Source organism: Pelobates fuscus, chromosome 1 (assembly GCF_036172605.1).
Source record: "Pelobates fuscus isolate aPelFus1 chromosome 1, aPelFus1.pri, whole genome shotgun sequence".
Lineage (NCBI taxonomy): Eukaryota > Metazoa > Chordata > Amphibia > Anura > Pelobatidae > Pelobates > Pelobates fuscus.
The window spans coordinates 434,202,314-434,225,784 of record NC_086317.1 but is presented as its reverse complement, the minus strand read 5'-3'; the positions used below and the strand labels follow the sequence as shown (position 1 = coordinate 434,225,784).

The window sequence follows — 23,471 nt, the reverse complement described above, 5'->3', positions numbered from 1 at the left end:
TCTATGTTCGCCTCACTAACTTTTATTAGGCTAGATTTTATGCTATCCTTCACACACAGGGCCACCCCTCCCCCTTTCTTGCCTTCCCTATCTTTGAAAAGTTATGTTTTATAAAGTGACATGATTGCACCCTCCCTGATGTCAGTCAAACAGCTGAGAATGTGCTCCTTCAGATAGGTTTTCCAATACCCGAACGAAAAGCAATGCTTTTCATCGAGAAGGAGAGGAATCTGAGGTGCTTTAGGGGTTAACAGAATGCCCCTTCATTGAAAAGTTATGTTTTATAAAGTGACATGATTGCACCCTCCCTGATGTCAATCAAACAGCTGAGAATGTGCTCCTTCAGATAGGTTTTCCAATACCCGAACGAAAAGCAATGCTTTTCATCGAGAAGGAGAGGAATCTGTGTATCTGTTTGTGTGCGTGTGTGTCAGGATTGTAGTTGATCCAGTATGCAGAATATTATCACACCTAGGACTAAGGATAAAGTCTAACCGGACCTTAGAATGGCCGGACGTAACGTACCGGAGAAAAGTCAAAATGCTTGCCGAGGTCAGGGACACAGAATGAGACACAATGATGAGGAAAGCCAGAAGTCAAGGATACCAGAAATCAGGGAATTCAAAACGAAGCCAAAGTCAAATACCAAAAAAACGCAATCAGGAACATACTCTGAGATAACCAGCTAGTGAAAACTATGACAGGGCACTGAAAAAAAGGTAATTTGGGTTTAAATAACCCTCCTTAGGCTGTAACTGGCTGTTTCTGACCTCTGACCCCAAACGTGCGTGTGCCTCTATGACGTGACGTCGCACGCATATTGGCGCCATCTTTGATGTGGGCAGAGGTAAGTCTCCTTTTAAAACCGAACCACAGCGGCCTGTGTCTCTAGGAATGCTGTACTCGCTGGGGACCGAGATAGGAGGAGGTCGGGCAGCGGTTTGCCACGACCAAGGTAAGTATTTGATTTATTTTGTCGGCGTAGCCGCTATGTTTATGTACAGCCAAAATCGAGGGAAGCTGTGACAGTGTGTTGAGGGAGAGGTAAAAGGGGAGCAAAAATAACTTTTATTTCTCCCCTTCCTTCTTCTTACCTTATGCCAGGGAGGAGAGACATTGAAAGCCCTGGTAGTCTGGCGATATTTGTTGACTCTAGACATGCACCACCACCAGTTGCAGACCGCGTTCACTCTCCTTGTAAGCTACCACTTTGTACTGTGGCAGAGTCTTGCTGTGGTAACCAGTGAATTGCTCCGAACTGCAAAGCTCATGGGAAGAATACTCCCTGGTCCTCTCTTTCCTTCCCTCACCTATAACGCTGATAAACTCACTGGCCATAGAGACAGAAAGCAGGGGCGGATCCGGCCCTGCATGGGCTGGCAGGGCAGATCCTTTGACATATGAATGCCATTTAAACTGTGAATGTCATTATATTGTTAACTTATACTGCAATAAAAAACACGTATTTGTGTTTAGTGGTGTCTCACAAATACAATAGTATTAATAGGCTAAATCCTCCGGGTACAACAGGTTTTATGGTGTTTTGGAAACTTACAGTGTCAAATATAGGGCTTGCAAATTAAATTATCTGGACTTTCTGCCTGGGTTGTTAATTCAAATTAATAAAAATACATACTTAAATACAAATAATATATTTATATACACATATAAATTATATGTGTATATATATTTATATACATACATATATCTTTGCTCTTTGGGCATATTTTAAGATTTGAAAAATCTATTTTTTTTTCCAGGTTGGGGGACTGCCTGACAATCTAGGCAGTCCCCCTGCAAGCAGTATGGTAAACTGCCAATCCGGCTACGTGATCGCAATGTCATCGCAATCACATGGCACAGAAGGGCCGGATTGGATGCAGGGTTAGTGCCTGGGTTGTCAGGCAGTTCTCCCAGATCGGTATTGCTGGAGTAGGTGAATATTCCAGGGCTGTAGGTACTGCAAACCATTACCGCGTACTGTGTTTAAGCCCAGTTTTGCTGGACGGCATAGTACGCCATTACGGCGTTAAAAGGTTCATGCTGATATGATGATAGGTTGTGTTACCAAGGCTACTACAAGAGTGAAGGCAAGATCGCTAACATTTGACCAACTTTTCCTCACTAAATTGCCTGTCTCTATTTTTAGTTTTTTCTGAAAATGTATGTAGTGAGTGAGAGCGTGGATTTCATTGGTTTAAAGGACCACTCTAGGCACCCAGACCACTTCAGCTTAATGAAGTGGTCTGGGTGCCAGATCCAGCCAGCTTTTACCCTGCTATGTTTATACTGAGGGTTAAGCCAGCCTCCAGAGGCTGTCTCATTGACAGCCGCTAGAGGCGCTTGCGTGCTTCTCACTGTTAAAATCACAGTGAGAGCATGCAAGCGTCCATAGGAAAGCATTATGAATGCTTTCCTATGCGACCGTCTGAATGCGATCGCGGCTTCTGCTGCGCATGCGCATTCAGCCGATGACGTCGCGAGGAAGAAGAGGAGGAGGAGGAAAGCTCCCTGCCCGGCGCTGGAGAAAGAGGTAAGTTTAACCCCTTCCTCCCCCCAGAGCCCGGCGGGAGTGGGTCCCTGAGGGTGGGGGCACCCTCAGGGCACTCTAGTGCCAGGAAAACGAGTATGTTTTCCTGGCACTAGAGTGGTCCTTTAAGGGTGTGTTTTTTAATATATGTTTTTGTTAAGCACACATAAACCCTCTGGGTAGTGGTTAGTAATGTTCATTTTCCTATACATATAAAGTTACACAATCTGGAAGAAGCTGCTCTTTTTCTGCCTGCTGCCTATCTATGGGAGTAAGGGATACGAGACATTGCCCTACTTAGGTCAGTTCCACTCCGAGAAGAGATACATTGTATTGTATTGCTGTAACCACTGGTATCACGGTCACACAGTCACTGAACCGCCCAGGAAAGGATCAGAACGTTCGGATACGTCATGTGATCCGTGCGTTACCTGGCAACAGACGCGCCTGACTTCCACAAGTTGAAATAGAACCGGAGTAGAAGGAACCCATTCATCACCAGCATGATCTCCACGTTCTCCACCCAGGTGGGCTCATACTTTAACCAGATCAGACACCCGGCACTGCAGGGGTTAAAGATCTGCATTTATCTGATAGAGATAGATATGACAAGTATCTGTGCTGCCTGCATTGCTGAATCCCTCATACCTGGGGTTACATAGCTTTAACCGGGGTGTGTGTGTGACTGCTACATATTATAGCACCTAAGAATTGCACCCCAGCAAATTGTGTTGTTCTATAGTAGTTTTAAACTCCACAGTTGCTGTGCATTGTGGGTAATACATCTTTCAGCACATGGTACCAGGGCTGACACTTACAAAGCCATATGTGGGCCCTCCCCTGGCATACACTCTCAGACATGAATGCACAAACGTACTCAGAGACAGACACACATTATCAGAAATAAGCCCTGATGTACTCCTTAACACACACAGATATACACTCTAGGCTACACATATACTTTCACAAACACAAACATATGCATTCACAGGCGCACACACATATAGAAATGCACACTGCCAGAATCAAATATTCATACACTGTTATACACTGCAAACACACACAAAAGCACAATGACACAGAGATACACAGATTCCACACATTGACGAACACGTACAAACACATTAATGAATGCATAGTTTTGCCATATCATTTGGGTGCAGGAGGGTGACTTATCTGGGATCCTGCCTTCTCTCCCCTGACAGATGTAATGTGCCACAAATTGATACAGCAGAGGTTAGCTATGTCTGCAAAACATCTGCAGTAAGATGAAATGTTATGAGTTTCTGGGGATCCTGAGTGTTGTGTGTGAGGAAGGCTGAGAGTGGTGTGCGTGGTGATTGGGCGCTGTGTATGTGGTTGTTGAGTGCTGTGTTAGTGTGGGGGGAGGATGAGTGTTGTATGTGTGAGGCGTAGGCCGAGTGTGTTGTGTGAGGTGACTAAGTGTTGTTTGTGCGTATAATTGTGGCTGTGTGTGGTGACTGGCTGTAAATATTGTGTGTCAGAGAGGAGTTTGAGGGTGCCCCAGTTCTGTTTACTTTTTGGCACAAGGTTGGTTTAATCCCAGGTAGTCCAGTGTAGGGACACTGCGCAGGATCCTTGATGGTCCAGTCGTGGAATTTTTTTGATCTCTATGTTGTCTCAGTTGGGCTACCCCTTGGAGTCAGATCTGGCGTACCAGGAGCCAAGAACCTAGGAAGCCGTCTAATGGATAATCTGGCTCTGGTATGTGCACAATTATTGGAAGGTAATTTGCTGAACTCTGACTTGCAGAGATATGAAATCCGAATGAATAAATTAGGAAATATAGCTAATTTGTAGAAATTCTCCAACTCAGATATTGTCACATCAAGGTAATTTTAGACTTAATGTTGCCATCTGGGTTTCAGATTGTTACCATTCTTTAGTGATTCAACCTGAAATTCATTCATACCTATGACTAAGTCACAAAAAAGCACAAACTTTTTTTTACTATTCCATTCAAATATTTAAATGTGTTTAATGTGTTTTAATTGTATCCGCTGTCACACTGAATGTTTTTAATCTCCATGGAACCTCTCCACTGCCCATGTTATCATTCTCTATTATAACTAGACTTGGAGAAATTGAAATGGGCCAATTGGAGATTCTGCAGAAAAACTAAACTCCAAACAGAAATGTGTACTAATCCCGAAACAAGTGAAACAACCAATGGCCCATTGCTTCGGGATTAACTAGATGCCCCCTGGTGGCTTTATCAGCCAGCGGGCAAATCATTAAAACTGCCCATGGCGGTCAATACTTCTTTATATAAAAGAGGTCTTATTCCTGTCCCGTCAAGACCCCTGCCCTGTGCTGAAGACCTACGTCTATCCTCTGTCTGTATTCCCACCTCTGATGCTCGCCTTCAAGACTTCTCCAGTACTGCATATTTTCTCTGGAATTCCCTTCCCTTCTCCATTAGACTTTCACCCAGTCTGCACTCCTTCAAAAAATCTTTGAAAACTCACTTCTTCAGGAAAGCGTATCATATAAACTGTTAGCGGGTTTTCATTCCCCCCATGACTCCTCTCCAGCAACTGTCAAAAATAACCCACTAAGCCCTCAGTGAATACTTTTCCACTTTGTTATCCCTACTTATACCCTTTGTGTTACTATACCCAACTCCCTCTAGCATGCAAACTCATTGAGCAGGGCCCTCAGCCCCTCTGTTCCTTTGCGCCATCTTGTCTGGTTACAATTACGCTTCTGTTAGTCCATCCATTGTACAGCGCTACGGAATTTGCTATATAAATAATAAAATAACAATAATAATTTCTCTTTCATGTATTTAACGTTTGCTAAAGAGCGAGCAGCCAGTGGCATTTGGTGGGGACTTCAATGTAAAAAATCGGAGAGGTTGGTGAGACAGTGTCCACCACCCATGCTGCCTCCAGAGTGGGAATTTAAATAAATGTTGAAGTGGGGGGGCGGAGGGGGGGCATAGTGTCAATTAAATAATAAATTGGGGGGCATAATGTCCCCCGCAGTGTTGCCGCAGTGTTACTTGTGTCCTCCCTGCCTCCACCAGTGTCCAGCAGTTGGGAATATAATTAATAACCTCTAAGGTGGGACTTAAATATTGATGAATGGGGAGGACCTAATGTCTACTCCCACCAATAGGCTGTGAGTGGGGTCTCTAATATTGGTAACAGGGAAGCTAGTGTCCTTCCTCCTGTGGAATATAAATTGTCCCCCCAGGTTACTTTGGATCCCGATGCCCCTAGTCACCCCCTCATCCCAATTAAAAACACTAACCTACTCCCTTGATCCTAAAAATAGTGAAGGGACCCAATAAGTCAAAATCCCTGTAAAAAAAATCATGCTTACCATTAGGAGTCTTCTGTCTTCTTAATCTTAAAATGTCTATTCTTCAGCTCCCAGTAAGGCCAATAAAAACCATGAAATCTCTTCACAACTATTCAAATAAAAAAAGGACAGAAAAAAGCCAGACAAAAAGCATCACAATAACAATAATCCACTTTTGCCCCACATACCATGGGAGCCTTTATAATGGCATTCCTATGCTAAGCAATTTCAGTCATTGTACTCTGATTGGTTCGTTTACAAGTCAACCAATCAGAGCGCTCTGATTGAAGTATGGGAAAAGCCTAAAAAAAACAATGAAATTGCATAGCGTGGGAAAGCCCCCAATGCTATGCATGTTGATTCTGTGACGATGGCTTCATTATATTGTGTCCCTTTGGTATTTTGCTCTCCGGTCCTTTTATTTTAAAGGAACCCTATAGAGTTAGGAACATGAACCTGTATTCCTAACACTATAGTGTCCTCCTCTGCCTTTAGTTTCAGGGGCCCCTGCAACTACATGACAAAGTATTGGGTATTGCTCTTCTTTTTCTAGTGAACCATTCTTGACAACAAACAGGACTCTTCCAGCCCATAAAGCCGGTCCACTCGCGTTTGGTCTGAGGCAGAAGTGACCTTATTTGCGTTCAATTTCGGATGCAAGTGATGCATATCATTCACTTTACAATCTTTGTGAGTTATCTTTCTAACTGTCTCAGCCAAGTTATAAAATATATTACGGGACCTTTCCTCATATTTTAATAGGTAAAAATAAAGTGTAATTAGTGAAATTAGGTAGGTGTATGTGTGAGCGTAACGGAAAGTGTATGTACATCTCTGCCATGTTTGATGGGGAGTTTCCAAGTCTGAAACAATATCCATCATGTGTTTACTTAAAGAGGGGGAATAATTTTAAAGATGAGAACATTTTAGAAAAACACAACTAAGGTAACAATATGTTTTTATATTGGTGTTTAGTCGCATATGTAAACTCTTATAACTGCTTTTCTTAATCTGTTTATACTTTCTCTGATTAAAGTCAATGGAAATGGCTTTGCTATTTATTCAGTTTGCTTTGTTCTTGTTCCAAAAGGCATTTATAATTGCTGATATAAAAAAACTCTAATTCCAATATTGACACACTTTGTTTTCGTTGTATGATGTATTGCATTACATAAGTACATCTGTCAGTGACTGAATTAGAGTAGTGTATACCTCAAAGCTAAAACTGATTAATAAACCAAATAATAGTGATAACACAATACTGTATTTGGAAGCTTTCATAAGGCTCAGCAAACCTTCATATACTACATGTTCAGTGGTTCTATGGTACATGATTCCTGTAGCGGAATGCATTAAGCCTGTCCTGTTCATTCCTATGTAACCGTATGCAGTATGTAATTCGTACAGTATTTTTCACATTTCTAATGTATCTCTATGTGTTTAACGTATGTTGTTCGGTAGTTTCCATCCGTATACTATACTAAGGGAAACTACCGAACTGGCGGACCACCCCAGAGAAAAGTGTGGCAGCTATTAAGGTTCACACTTTCTCTGACCGCAGATTAACAAGTTCGTTATGGATGTATCTGGGTGGTCGCCGTTCGTATGCGTACACGTGGCGGCGGCCATCTTACGCATACGAACCTCAGCAGTGTTTGGTCGTCGAGTGTCTGGAACTCAAATCGGCCACTCGATTACCCGAACACCGCTGAGACCTCCAGAGTTCCGTAACTACCGAACGGAAAGGTTAATCAGAACCCCGTACGGTAGTTTGGAAGTACCGAACGAGGGTATTCATATGAAGGGAAATTTAACCATGGATGGCAGTATTTTATATGCAATTCACCTCCCGAACGAAGACCGACCGCAGGGCCAAAATGTATGGAACCCTTTTCGGATACCACCTCGTGTGCGGTCGGTCAAATTACACCCTCCACCTAACTCCCGAACCCCTGGTCCGATCTGGGTGAATTTTGGATATGTTAGTCACCCAGATCAGGGCTACCAGGGGATACCACTTAAATAATTGTACCAGGCTGTTTTGGGGTACATCCAGAATAGGGGTAAAAATGTACTAGTTATAAGTGGATTATGTGTCACACTGAGGGGAGGAGAGGGATGGGAGGTAACTACTGTACTATTGGTCAGTGTACTAATTACTGTAAATCCCTCCCTTGCAAGGGAGAACCCTTTATAAAAAAGTGTGTGATTAAAGGATTTTAGTTCTGCTCCTGAAACTGTGTGTCGTCCAGTTATTGGGATTGCTGTGGGGATACTGCTGTGTTATTTTGCCTACTGGAAACTCTGCCTGTGGATTTACTATTGCCTTGTTCCTGAGCCTCACTGGGATCTTAAGTGGAGAATAGCTGTGGGATATCAGCTCTCCGCTACAATTCCTTCTTCAGAACATTCTACATCCTTTGCAAGGTTTTATTACAAAATTTGAGTAGTATCGCAACATAATGAATATTGCCCTTAAAGTGAGAATATTTGTCTGTTTCCAATTCTGAGTCTGTAGAAATTGATAATTCTTTCACACAGACACAGCAACATTTTTGTTACCACCATGTGCATGTCTAATGGGTTTATTCTTTGAAATCAGAGATACTAAAAATTAATCACTGACTGCTAATCACAAAATAGCAGCAGAACAAAAAGTTGGAAATTCCCTCAACTGAGCTATTCCGGCCCAAAATTTCCTTTGGAAGCATTTGGTTTCTAATTAAAGTTGATTGCAACTCAAGTTATTGAGTGTGAAATCCCCTATATCTATGTACATTGACATTTTTAGTTTATTTTTTTATTTTTTTTATTTTAATAATGATATAATAAAGGTTTAGCTTTATTTTGGAATCTTGCAGTTTATATAGTGTTTGTTTTGCCTTTATTATACCACAGCTGAATGGAGATATACTGAAGCCCCAGTTTATGGAGCAACTATCTTATCTGAAAGAAAGAAGCAAATCCGCTACAGACAAGCAGAAATGTGACCATTTGTCTAAGTGTTTGCATTTGTCCTCAACATTACAAGGTACCAAACATCCCAGTGTCAGAGACAAAACTCCAACAAGGCCGAAAACAGCAATGGCTACACTAGGTAAGGCTGCACAGTCAAGGTTAAAATCCTGATTCAGTCCTGATTTCGAAAAATGTTGTTTCAAATATTTTTTTGTGTAACTTAAAATATATAAATAGGGTTATTTAATAAAGTGAGAATTCAAAGTAAATTCAAACTGAAATTCACATTACTGAACCGAAAACATAGCTGACTTATTGTCCTTAAAGGGTTATTTTACCCACCATTACCACTTCAGTGATATAAAGTGGTCATTTTGATCTGAGTCTGGGTGTGCAGTGTTTCTGCTTCAAACACTGCACTTTCAGAGATATTTGCACTTTTGTGGTGGAGACTAGTTACACCCCTGGCACATGTGACTTTGGCAGCCCGGAATTCTGTTCTGGACTGCAATGTCAATTCTGGGCATATTTTTTGTATGTCGTCAGGCAGCAGACATAATAGCCTTCTCCCTGGCAGGCAGAGCACCTGCAAAGGGAAGTTCGCCTTCCCCTCATTCCCTCCTTTCCTGTATGTGCTTCCTCCCGCATCCCTTAACTGCTTGTATTTAGTTTCTTTTTTTTTCCTTAACTAAAAATCCGTCCCTCCCAACTCCCTCCTCCTCTCCCTTCTCATGCATGTTCTTTGAGCTGTCGAAATGATCCAATCACATGCTTCTCTCTGAGATGCCTGTGATTGGACTGGGTGCAGCTCCTGCTGATGCCAGACAGAGGAGGGAGATCAGCATTGGAAGCTTTACCCAGTGCTGGGTAACAGTAGGTTTAAACTCTGTTGTTTAAGTTTCAATTAGGTGGTACCTATTAACAATGCTCAATAGGGAATTCTAAGCCTATTAAAGGAAACCATGTTAAAGGATTGGAGTGACCCTTTAAATGTGAAATTCCCTTTGAATTCACTTTAAATTCTCACTTTGTGAGTAACCTTGATAGTGTGCCTTTGACAGCCCTGTGTTGGTTATGGGATAAATGGTTACTATATGATAAAGCAGGGATGGACATTACATTTCTCTGCTCTGATCTTGTCACAGTTCATTAATTGTCATCATGTGTCTTTTCTGTTGCCAAGTAACCGTAACATATACAGCAGAAAATTTAGGTTGTTATTTCTGGAGATAGTCACAAAACAGGTACCTTTATACTAGTATGTATGTATGTGTATATATGTGTGTATGTGTGTGTGTGTGTGTATTTCTATCTTAAAATATATCCACCTATTATATAATTTCATCATATATAGAACAATATAATAAAGGCTATTTTTGTATTACACTATCTTATCGTACCTGATTTTTGAGCAGAACATATTTTTCTTTTTGTTATTATAAGCTGTGCTACATTTCACAAAGTATAGTATAAACATGTTACATATAGTAAAAACTGTTAAACAGTAAAATCACTGTTAGAGAGTGGATGTGTTAATTCATGAAAAAAATTATATAGCAGACAGAGAATCAGAATCTGCGAACAGACTGTATATAAACACGTCACAATTCATAAATTAGAGCATTTTGCACTTTTTATCATTGTTGCTTCATATACCATGTCAACGTTTCCTGAAAAGGAAGCTCTACAAGAATGAATTAATACATTTTCTCTACATAGAATAATACATTTATGTGAATAGATCCCCTGAAGTTGCATAGAATGACAGTATGAACAGAGATAAATTGAATAGGCTTTTATACAAAATGTTTAGGCTGGTTTAACAAGCAGGTATTGAAGCCATACTAAAGTACATTGATGATTGAAGTGTTACTGTTAGTTTTCACTGATGATGATAAGTAATTATAAACATATTTAAATTGAATAGCCTACTACATTGTTTATTTATTTTTGTTGGGCACTTTATATAGTTAAGAGGATTGAGTGCTTAATGGGAATCTGTCAATGTGTGGGGAGTCTGCATAATTTGCTAACTCTCCCGATGATATCGCCGCTGGGGGTCCGGTGGCCTGAGGGGCAGGCCAAGGTGAGTTTTATGTACCTGAACCTGTCCCTCGCAGACTCCGCCATCCTCTTCCATCTGCTCCTTTTCAGCTCCTGGCTTTCAGTTACCAGGCTCTGACGTCAGGGCTGTACTCTTGCGCATGCACGAGAGTCCAGTACCGAGGTCTATGGAGGATCCCGTGAGACCACTGGTGATAGCGGTAGTGCCACCTAGTGTCAATCTTTGTCAGGCTAAGGAAAAATACTGAGACAAAGTATCCCTAGTCTCAGTATTTCTCTTGACTGGGTTGGAATTTCAATGACATTTTACTGCAGTCAGTCTGGGTCTTTTCATAAGGATTCATAAAGATTCTCGGAGTGATGTCAGTGCCGCTTTAAGCAATATATTTCTTAAAGGAGCACTCTAAACAACATCACATCTAAATCCGGCCCCTTTGCTGTGGTTTGGTTAACATGAGAGTGAGCATCCACATTGACTGTCCAACCTTGGACAACAGTAATAGGCTGCATACAGTGGGCATGAGTCAGCCCAGCACTAGCAGTCTATCATTGAAGTCCAGTGTTGGACCGATAATGTGGAAGTGCCACTGTAGAGGGACTATATAGCTGGAGTAACCTGTTTTTTGTTTTTTTGCACCATAACTCCTACAGTAAGCTGTGGTTTTGGTGCTGAAACTGTCTCTTTAACATTGCATGTACTGATTGAAGAAATTAATATTATGACGTGTAACCATGTTATATTTTCATGTTCAATTTCTCTTTAACATTTTGATTGCCTTTACCGTCATCCAGGAGGAAACATGTGGAACCCGTATGAAACATCAATGAATCGTGACTACTCACATAGAATTGGCCCACCAACTCAAGCACGACGGTAAGTCCTACAATGAATTATCAAAAGTAACTTTGACTTCTTGACTCATGTGGAACAATGTTCTAAATATAGAAAGTAGTTGTTCTAAATATATGTTTTGCTTTTCAAGATAATAGCTCTTCTCATATAGCTTTGCCCCAAAATTGAATTTTTTATATAACCCACATTACTTTACAATGCTGATCCTTAAGAACTCCTAATAATTAGGTTTGTTTTTTATTAAGGTGAACTGAACTTGACTTGCTATGAAAAGTCATATCTATATATATAATAGCACTAACTGGAAAGAAACAAACAAAGTTTGGTGGTTCTGATCCATGACAGGACCACCTGGGATCTATATTTCCCCCTTCCTGGCCCAAGATAAACAAGGGGATAAACAAGGGGTGGGAATCAACTTTGCTTTTGTTTTTATATAATAAAGTGTTTTTGTATACCGTGCCCCGTAACCCCCACACACTACAACCACTTTCCACCCAAACACACACACGACAGCCCCACAGGACTTTTTTACCCTTGCAAGATTTTTCAACAGGGCTTAGCACATGAGAGAGGCACAAAACTGACATATCTGATTGGGAGGGGGTATATGTCTTATTGGTGATTACACAACATGTCCCGCTCTGGCCTTATCCCTCCCATTGGGCAGAGCCTTTAAATGCCCCTGATGTCAACCCATGAGTGGGGCTAATGAACAACCCAAAACGTGTGCTGACAATACATAATTCGTATATTTACATATGCTGGTCTTCACTCCAGTTAGTAAATGAAGGTAAACATGTTCATTAAATACTTGGAAATGTATACATTATTGCTGTGCTATTTTTTTATAGTCTGTTTTTTTTTTTCAATAGTCTGATATGACTAAGGTGCTGGTCCATTCCATTGCCTTGACTACTGTAATCCGATTCTCAGTGGTCTTACGTGCTCCCAACTTGCGCCGTTACAGTCCATAATGAATGTGGCAGCGAGGCTCATCTTCCTGTCCGCCCGCACATCCCACGCCTCACCTTTCTGTCAGACCCTACATTGGCTTCCTGTAAGATAAAGGGCTCAATTTAAAATTCTGGTTCTTGCTTTCAAATCTCTACATAATGCTGCTCCCACCTATCTATCCTCACTAATACACAAGTATGTCCCGTCTAGGCCCTACGCTCTGCCGAAGACTTACGTTTATCTTCTGTCCGTACTCCCACCTCTGATGCTCGCCTTCAAGACTTCTTGTGGGCTGCACCGTTCCTGTGGAACTCACTTCCCTTCTCCGTTGGATGCTCACCTAGTCTCCACTCCTTCAAAAAAATCATTAAAAACCCACTTCTTCATAAAAGCGTATCAATTAAACTGTTAATAGCTCCCAACTGATTCCTCTCTTGCAACTGTCACTAGTCTAATATTATCTTTAACTTTTGTGTCACTTTACCCTACTTCCTCTAGCATGTAAACTCATTGAGCAGGGCCCTCAACCCCTCTGTTCCCGTGTGTCCAACTTGTCTGGTTACAACTACATGTTTGTTTGTCCACCCACTGTAAAGCGCTGCGGAATTTGTTGGCGCTATATAAATAATGACATAATAATAATAATAATACATACATAAATGATTAAAACTTATAATCTGCTCACATATTTGTCTTACATCTCTTTATCCTTCTTTGTTTTTTTACTATGGGTTATAGAACTATCTGGCTAGAAAGTTACTGTTTTCAACAAATGACCTATGTTTTCATCAAGGTCAATTAACTGTCCTGCATGTAAGATTAACCTGCACATTGTATTCTCTTTTTCAGTGAATCCTTTATGAAGTAGTCTAGAATTTCCCTTCTGATAGCTGCTATTGTTTTGTTTCACAGCCCCAAAACTTCTAACGGTTACAGGAATCCATATCACTTGCGTGATCCTATCGGAATGAGCATTTACACAGATGACTTTTGTTTTAAGCCATATTCCAAACCTGACCTGATTAGGACAGCAACAGCTTCAGGGTCCAGAAGCCACAATCCGAATCCAAATAAGGTAACACTTTCAATGCCTCTAACATAAATGCAGTAGATGTAGTCTGGATTTGTTGTAGAGTAAAGGGGCACTCCATGCATAAGCTTAACAGTCAGAGATAGCTATAAAAAATGTTCATGTTTCGAATGTTGACAAATGCATGGTTGACACAATAAAACCAAAAACAAACAAAATAAAACAGCTTATCTTCAACATCTTTGTCCCCTCACAAAAGAGAAAGTGGTGAGATAGAGGGAAATATATACTGGTACCTTTTCCATATACCTCTCCTGCGAATTGCTTAATTTAACTGAATTTTTTATGTATTTTTTACTGGCATGTATAAAGCACCAACATATTCTGCAGCGCTGTACAATTGGGAAAACAATACAATATAAACAGACCGATACAAAAGGTAGATGGCCCTGCCCGTGAGCTTACAATCTAAAGGTAAAAATAGGGAAATGAGACAAGGGGTAGCAGAGGAATTTGCAGGTGATGGCTGAGAGAATAAGAGACTTGTGAAACGGAAAACAATTAAAACCATTTTTCCAGGTTTGTAGAAGCTCCTGCCGGTTTACAGTCACTTGCTTCTGCAGTTCACTGTTTTTTGTTTGAATATTAAATGGAAAATATATACGTAGCTTTCCCACAAAGCTATTGAAACACCAGGATTGGCTGATAATCCTCCTGCACTTTCTCCTTAAAGAGGACTTCGCTGAAAAAAAGAATTATACCCTGTAAACTTCATGCAAGAGAAGGGCATCGAGATCTCAATATTTGAAATAATTATCTCGCTAAGGCATAACAGATTAAGTAGAAAAGCAGCCGGTGGAGTCCCTTTAATAATTTGAAAAGCAGTGTTGTGTTGAATGATGGCTCAAGGATTGCTTATTTTATATTAGTATTTGTAATCAAGCCATGATTGTCTATAGTCAGATTTCTTTCAACATTGGAAGCTCATTGATTTGTATACCATGTAAACTCAGAAACCAGATTTTATTGCTTGGAGGCTCCCTCGTGAACAAAAACATATCCCTTTGGGCACCCACTCATCGAGCAAGAAGCCCCCCACAGACGAAGATTTGCGGAGAACAATGAAAGCGCAGTTTTGCTCAACATATAAAGGAGACTATTTGGGGATACCGCAGGGTAAGTGGATGAATAAATAAAATAGTAATCAGAAGCCGTCCTTTTAATATACCTGAATGCATAATGAACAGGTGGCATAAAAGTATAATATGAAATCAAAATTTTACACTGACCTGAAAACAGTGTAAGCATTATTGTATGGAGATTTGTAACCATCTCGTTTTATATGATGTAAATGATCTTTACAGGCTATCAAGTGAAATATGCTATAAACCCTCCGCCAGACTGGAAAAAGGAGATACCTCGACCTCTTGATACAGAGTCAAGATTTAATTACCAAGTTCAGCCACATCCACCAGAACTCAGAGATTTTACCCACAAATATGGATGCTATTCAAATCGGCATGTTCCTGCTAAGGGAGTTGGTAAGACTGTAGCTTTAAAGTACCGTAACATCATTTAATGAGACTATTGGATCCAAACTGATACAGATATCAGTCATTATAATCTAAGGTGTGGTCTGATATATATATATATATATATATACATACATATTACAGTATTAAGATAAGTTACAGTTATTCTGCATAATACCATAGCATAATTTAGATTCAATGTTGTATCTAGAATGAACATTGCCAGCCGCTGGTTTACCTCAAGAGGTAATATATCCATACATACGTGCGTGTCTGAAGTTGTTTTTTATAGCTTCAGACATTAGAGGAAGTAGCTAGAAAGAGAGATTGGGGGCTGTATTAAAGACTTTGTAATTAAACCATTTGCTAACGGTTTAACCCCTTGAGCTATACCAGCAATTAAGTTGTTATGGTGGCCTGAGTGTCCCTTTAATATCTGTGTCATAACCCAAAATTGAGTACCATTCTGGTTAAACAGTCACATCATTCACACCCTAGTCAACCGCCCACAGGAAATTATTACTGTAGCCGTACTCCCTTCCCTAGAGCAGTGAAGGTATTTACAAGTGTAAAGTATATCACAGTATAGTTGTAGATAGGTCATCGAGATAATTAATACGCAATCTGCAAATTGCTTGAGACCCCCTCTCAACGTTTTTTTCTTTTGATTTTCCTTTACGTATACCTCCTGTATGTTAATGATTATACTCCCCTCCTTGCCACTTGCCTTTATTTATATTTATTCACTTTGTTCCTTGTGCCAGATCTCAATATCTGGGCGCTACTATTCTCTTCTCCTCTGCCCATGATGTCGGCTGTCTGCCTTTCTGTAGGACTGATTTTACTGATGGATTGTGGGTAAATTTGAATGGCTTCTGAAACAGAATCTTGCTTTAACCCCTTAAGGACCAAACTTCTGGAATAAAAGGGAATCATGACATGTCACACATGTCATGTGTCCTTAACCCCTTAAGGACACATGACGTGTGTGACACGTCATGATTCCCTTTTATTCCAGAAGTTTGGTCCTTAAGGGGTTAAGGGGTTAAGCTCAGTACATTGACTGCTATGCACAAGGAAAAGTAGTCCTTAATTTCTTTATGTATTTTATGAAAACCTAAAAAATAAAAAGACATTCAGACAAAGGGAGCTGTATAGAAGCAGATTAGATAAAGTTTATTGTTGGTGAGAGACTTGCTTTAATCTAGGGGAAAACAGGTTTTCTACTATTAAGATTTCACAAATTCTATTTGCTTAAAGGGACACTGTGGCTTCATCTCATTGAAGTGGTTATAGCGTCTGAAGTTCCCTGGCACTGTCGATCATTAATTAATTTACCTCTGTGCTGCATGGGCTAATGAGGAAGGCAGTGATTGGCTGAGATTGTCAGCTGACCGTATTCAGATTATTACAGGGCCATTACAAGTATTAATCGGTATGGCCACAATGAAGTGTGTAATCTATGCCTTAGCCACATTTCCAGTGGGGGCTCGGCTGTGGGTAACCAGGAACACCCATTCATTAAACTGGTAAAACACTGAATAGAAGGACAGCAACAGTTATCTCTACACACTGTACCCAACTCAATGAGATGAAATGGTTATAGTGCCTTCAGTGTCTCTTTAAAAGATCCCTAATGATTGATTACTGCTGGAACATTTATATGCAGACATTTTTCCTTTTCTTTTTTCTTCTGTTAAATCATCAGGTTAAATACCAAGCAGGATAATTACTGTGTCACCGGTATGAGTTTTTTTAGAGTAGCTCCATAGTTTACCAAACCTAGGTAAATCCTGTGTGTTTTATACCCATATTGTTTGCCTATTACGAACAGTTGGGATTTGTTTTTCAGATTTGTTTTATTATTTTTATTATGGCCAATGAGATGACTCTCTGTCTCATATTACAGCAAATGCTACAATTAGCATTTTAATACATTCATTTATAGTTGTTAGCTGATGCATGACTATTATACAACACTTCAAACGAGTAATTTATTTATTTGTTTGTTTGTTTATTTATTTCCTGAAATTCCAATTTAGTGCCCACTGTGGTTTCTTCCCATATCCAAAACCAAGAGAATAAAAAGCAGTTGACTACATACCAGAGACACTTTGGAAAAGAGTATGTTAATGTTCTTGCTCTGACAAACTCGTTGGATCCAGAGGACCTAAAGCTATACCTGAGAAGTGCCCCATCTGAAGGTAATTTTTATTTTAAATGTAACATGTATTGAATTTTTTTTAAATAAAAGTATGTGCGATGTGTCACTTATTATGAAACCAACACACATATCCCAGGGCATGCTTAGAAATGAGTGAAACGCTAAAAGTACACAAACACTACAGGCTTATGGTTCCTGTAAATTCTTTATTTAAAAGGTTTTGTATACAGAAAGAGAAAACCACACATCTCATGACAATGTACAAATGGTATTACAAGTAGTCTGTAGGTCCAGGGTGTCTTGCAGTTCAACCGTGCTTATATTACATTTCTAAAAGTATTCATGGTGTTAGACCCGGTAGCTGGTGCCCCTTGTAGGAGGGACTTTGCACCGATGGTTACTCAGTCAAGTGGTGCAATCCATCCCAAGTGACTCTGTTGGGGTACCCTTCCTGGGGCCTTTAGGGCTATGTTTGGGGCCGGGTGCCTTGTAATCATGAGTACTCTGATCATGAGTGGTGGCTGGTATGTAACTGGGGGAAAGGGAAGTGGATCAGAGTGGATAGTCTACACAGGCTGGGCACGATCAGGGTTTTTCCTGGGATCTCCTGTTTGAAGGGTGGTTTGCTTTGCTCGCACGTTGGTGCGTTGTCTAGGGGTGTTGTCTGTTGCCTCATTGCATTGTGGTCCCTATGTGGGGCCGTGGTTACGCTCAATTTATAAGGAGGCAATGCCTAGGCTAGGGTTAGTGCTTGGGTTATTCAACATGCATATGTTACTCTGATCGCTATCCTCATGGAGGCTGAAAGAGGGAGAAAGTTTTAGAGAGATAGAGTGGATTGGTTGCCGCCTCTGCCAATCTTGGTTTCCCCGTCAACCCAGCGTGGGGAGGGGTGGGATGGGGTTTAATTACTATTTTAACGCCCATTGACAGCATAGACTGTCATGCATTACAAGTGCCAGCAGGATTAAATCCCTGCTTGTACTAAGGAGCCCCAGGTATCCGACTGACAGATAAACTGATTCTGAGCCTGCCCCCAGATTAAAACAGGGAGCCCCACGTATCTTGTGATACCTGAGGGTCCTCTCTGTCAACTGGGGACACCATAGGAGAACATACATGGTCTGTTAATCTTCACAAAAAATAAATAAATATTTTGACTGAGGTTCTTCATATATATATATATATTTGTAATCTTAGCATTAAAAATGTTGCTAAGTTTTAGCTTAAAATCTATAATTGACACCTTGCAATGTTTGTTTTATAACTTATAAAATTAACTGAAATCCTAGACATATCGGGCATTTTAACAAACAGAGATAATTACTGAATCTAGTTAGTGAGTGAGTTTTCCTTATTTGCTCTTTTGTAAAAAATTATGGACAACTGAGGATTTTCTTTTTGTTTTTTTGCCAATTTTTAAAAATGTTAATCATTCAATATTTAATATTGTGTATCAACTCCCTATTTCTCCTATCTATATACATATATATATATATATATATATATATATATATATAGATAGGAGAAATAGGGATATATATATATATATATGTGGATGTTTTTAAACAGATCGTGTAAAATTTTGGTAGAATCAATTTACTGTATATCAGAAGTGCCAAAATGTGGTTACAAATGTGTTGCATCTCAAAACTGCCTTGGTCTTTAAATGAACACTGTACTCACTAGAACAACTTCATCTAATCGAGATTGTTATAGTGCCTACAGTAGATGCTCCCTTGTAAGTGCTCCCAAAACATTTTAGTTTAATAGTTAGAAGGTTTCAAACCATGCCTCCAAATCTTCTGATTAGGAGAGCTGGGACCTAGTTGTAGGTTATCGACAGCTAACTGCATTGATGAAGCTATTAAGTGACAGGTGTGTAATAAACCTAGCACTTCCTATAGCGTCATTGCAGTGTGTTGTTTGTAAATTAATGTTTATATATAAATGTTTATGACGCGTTATTGAAATTTATATTATCACATTTTTTTTTTTTTTACTTCCACAGAAAGAAGAATATTAGAGCGGTTCCTTAGCCATTCTGATGGAGCAAATCATCTAACCATACAATAATATCAAAACAAAGTGAAATAACTTGCTTGATTTCCAGTTGAATTTAAATAGGTGTGTGTGTGTGTTTTGTGGCACTTCTACAGCTGAAAAGTTTTAGATTTAGGTAGCATTTTCTACCTCAATTAATTAATACCTGCCTTTGAGCATTAACAAACTGCAGTTATATCATGATTTGCTTGTCTACTGGTTCTACATAAACGTAGAAAACAACACTTCTAATTTTACTTAAATTTGTTTACATACAAAAATCATTATTATGATAATAAAAATATCATATTATTAATATCTCATTCAGTTTTCCATCCATCCTAGAAGACATTTACAAAGCTGTGCACATTTGTAAAAAATATATATTTTTATTTTTCCCCAGCTACATTGAATATTTACAGGTACACATGCAATTTGGGTTGTGTAATGTAGCCAGCACATTTTTCAAACCAAGTGCTTAGACAATAAAATAAGTAGCCCAAAGAGGTTGTTAAAGGGATACTCCAGTCACCCAGACCACTTTTGCCCATTGGAGTGGTGTGGGTGCCAACTCCCACTACCCTTAACCCTGCAAGTGTAGTTATTGCAGTTTTCATAAACCTCAATATTTACCTTGCAGGGTTAAGTCCTCCTCTAGTGGCTGTCTATCAGACAGCCACTAGAGGGACTTCCATGTTCTTAGAACACGAAAAGTGTGTTATACGACGCTGGACGTCCTCACACTATGTGAGGACCTCCAGCGTTGCCGAAATCCCCAAAGGAAAGCATTATTCAGTGCATTAGGTCTCCCCTACCGACTGACGTCGGCGGGGGAGGAGAGTAGGCGGAGCCTGACCCAGCGCCGAGGGACATCGACGCTGGACTCCGGTAAGTCACTGAAGGGGTTTTAACCCCTTCAGCAACTTGGGATGGAGAGGAGCACTACAGGGTCCTGTAGTGCCAGGAAAACGAATATGTTTACCTGGCACTGGAGAATCCCTTTAAGTGTGAATTTCTCCTGGGCTAACTGGATTCGTCATTGGCCATAGATAAAGTCTAGTCAGTTCCGAAACTGATCAGTGATTGAATAGACTGTTACCATTAGGTTACAATTAGGTTAATAAACAAATTCTGAAGATGAACACCTGGTATATGCATTTTTTGAACATGGAGGGATGGGCACTTGCATAAATCTATGTGGTAACATTGTGTAACACGACTGCATAACATAGAAGCAGATAAAATCTCTATACTGTCCCTGTGCTCTAGCTCCCACAACTCTTCTGCAGCAGTATTGTCTGTGTTAATCAGCTCCAATATATCAACAAACCAAAAATGTTTTGTGTAAGCCCATCTGCAAACATCAAGGTAAACCTCTAGCATTCTAAACTTATAATTCACGTTTCTACTTTTTGTTTAATGGAACATTTTGTAAAGTGACAGAAGTGGCAATTCTTATTAAACCTACAAACTATCTATTTCTAGATCTTCTGTCTCATGATGTGTTAGGAATCGTTCTGTTTCAGATCCATTTGTCATAAGCTTGTCATGTAATTTTATAACCCAGTATCTGTAGATGGTATGGGGTGGCACATATGGTTTAGTTTGTCGGGGCTCGGTCAGGTGTCCCAACCCACAACAGATCTGCAGTTACCCTGTGGCCCTTGTGCTTGGCGGAAGTTATTACACTTCACTTCCTGCCAGCAGACAGAGAGGTGTGGCATGGGAAGAAAGGGAGAAGGAAGGAGAGACAGGACCAGAGTCCCCCAGCTTCCATATCCCTCAGGTAGCCCTACTCTGATCCCACTTACCACAGCCTGCTTCCACTGGATCCCTGAGTAAGCCAACTCTCTACACTCCAAATGTATGGAAACATGAAATTGACAAATATATATAAATGTATCACTTACTTCTGTGTGTGTGTCTGTATTTGTCTGTGCATGTGTGTCAGATGTGCATGTGTATCTGTATGTGTGTAAGTTTATATGTGAATATACCAGTGGATTCAAACGCCAACACTCCAAACAAATATTCTCCTGCATTGAAACACACATGGTCCACACAAAAGCTTACCTCCATTCAAACACAAAGACTCTGCACATAGAAACCACCACCGATGGGCAAATGGTAGATTCCTAGCTGGCAAAGCATCTGTGGGAGTTGTATGACAATTGATCAATAATTTTTTCCTCCCCAAATATACTTTTTATTGGTTTTTGAGGCAGATACCACATACATTTGCATATACATCAAATTCCATAGAATGTCTATGACACTAAAGTAATATACAACAGGTATTAGAAGCACACTTTTTGCCACATGTGTCATGTAGGTATATCTGATGATGAACATGAACAAACCACAAGAAATGTACGTTGCAACAATGTTAGAAGAGAAAAGTGGCTGGTATGTCCAATGGAAGATAAGATCTGTCCCTTCTTTGTTATGTAGTTAAACTAACCTGCCCACATTTTTTGAACATGGAGGGATGGGCACTTGCATAAATCTATGTGACATCTCTTTGTATATGCGTGTCAGAGTTTGTGTATCACCAACCTTTTTGATGGAGCTTTCCCTCAATAATTTGCTGTGGTAATTTGCACAGTAGTCAGAATATGATTCATTCCAGTCAGGTGAGCCATGAAATGTTATCAGGGAATATGTTGAGTAAAAATGACAGCTGGCTCTAATGACAGTGATACTCTTGTGCAATAATTCAATGAACTGTGTCCCAAAACCTTTCAAGATGTAGCAGAACCACAATATGTGTAGCAAAAAACCTCTGTCTTTCTTATATCGCCAACATATCGAAGATATGGGAAAAATATGAGCTAGCCTGTCTGGTGTCAAATACCATTTCATGGATATTTAGCAATTTGATTCCCAGAGATTTAAGCTTCGGGATTCCATTATCACTCGGTTGAATGTGGTAGATTACCCCTTTAAAGTGTAGCTCCCATTAAATCATAAAAGGTAACTTTCCCACGTTATAGAGGGACATAAGGTGTCTATAACAGAGCAAGAGGGGTTTACAAGCCATCCTAGGTAGGGAGCTGATCTACCTTATGGCCTCCCTTGCTCTAAACGGGCTTTCCAACCTGTGGCCCCCCCCCCCCCCCCAGATGTTGCTGAACTACAACTCCCATGATTCTGTCAATGAAACAGATACCCAGGGAATCATGGGAGTTGTAGTTCAGCAACATCTGGTGGGCCGCAGGTTGGAAAACCCTTGCTCTAGAGGAACGCCCAAAAATATAACTTGCACTGGGGCCCATCTTCATTAGTTCCAACACGGACATAAAAAGCTCACTATAAGATGGTAGATTTTGCAGCAGCATCCGAAACACAAAGAGTGGTGCTGTAAATAAGCAATATATTGCAGTGTATTGGGTATTTTTACCTAAATTTTGCAAACTCGTTATCAAAGAGCCATTTACTGAACAGTCAATCTGGTTTTAAAGCGAACCTGTCTTGACAAGTTCACTTAAAAGATAACGTCTACTAAAGCAATAAATATAACATTAATCATAAAGTCAAAGGAACACCCCAGGCAACATAACATAGGTACTATATCACACAATGGTTTGACTTTCTACCTGGGACTTGACAGGTGCTGCTCCTTGCCTCCTCAAAGCATCTGTTGCTTCATTTCGATATTGTGTCAGCAACTGCAAAATGAATTAACAGAGGAAATTCTGTGAGGGAAAGCAGGAGAACCCTTTGTTGGGAACTGATTGACAGGTGGTAGATGAAACAAATATTTTCTTTTACTTTGCATTCAGAAGTAAAAAATGCTAAAGTCATACACAACTGATGTGACACACACAAGATGTTTTGTTTTTACAGCATTTGTCTATAAATATAATATTTGTCTATAAAAATAATATTTTATTATATTCCTTGTAAACCAGATTTTCTCTATTGTTGGATTACATATTTACAAATTTTAGGTTAATTTAAAATATGGCAAGAGGGTTCAAACGTTTAATCCATTTTTACTCCTGATATATTTT

General features: G+C 40.0%; 1 protein-coding gene across 1 annotated transcript; it reads left to right on the top strand.

Annotated features, from left to right (window-relative positions):
• The first annotated feature begins 2,968 nt into the window (after positions 1 to 2,968).
• Positions 2,969 to 19,774, top strand: TEX26 (testis expressed 26). Its single transcript, XM_063444872.1, has 8 exons — positions 2,969 to 3,057; positions 8,756 to 8,954; positions 11,672 to 11,753; positions 13,602 to 13,764; positions 14,733 to 14,895; positions 15,084 to 15,260; positions 17,294 to 17,455; positions 19,427 to 19,774. The coding sequence occupies exons 1-8, from the start codon at positions 3,034 to 3,036 to the stop codon at positions 19,489 to 19,491; spliced, it is 1,035 nt and encodes a 344-aa protein (XP_063300942.1). The 5' UTR covers positions 2,969 to 3,033; the 3' UTR covers positions 19,492 to 19,774.
• The last annotated feature ends 3,697 nt before the right edge of the window (positions 19,775 to 23,471 follow it).

Bases quoted from the DNA above. Each gene is read 5' to 3' on its own strand.
- TEX26 (XM_063444872.1), top strand. From the start codon at position 3,034: ATGATCTCCACGTTCTCCACCCAG. The intron at 15,261-17,293 runs GTAAGACTGTAG...ATTCCAATTTAG, and splicing joins TGTTCCTGCTAAGGGAGTTG to TGCCCACTGTGGTTTCTTCC. The intron at 17,456-19,426 runs GTAATTTTTATT...TTACTTCCACAG, and splicing joins GAGAAGTGCCCCATCTGAAG to AAAGAAGAATATTAGAGCGG.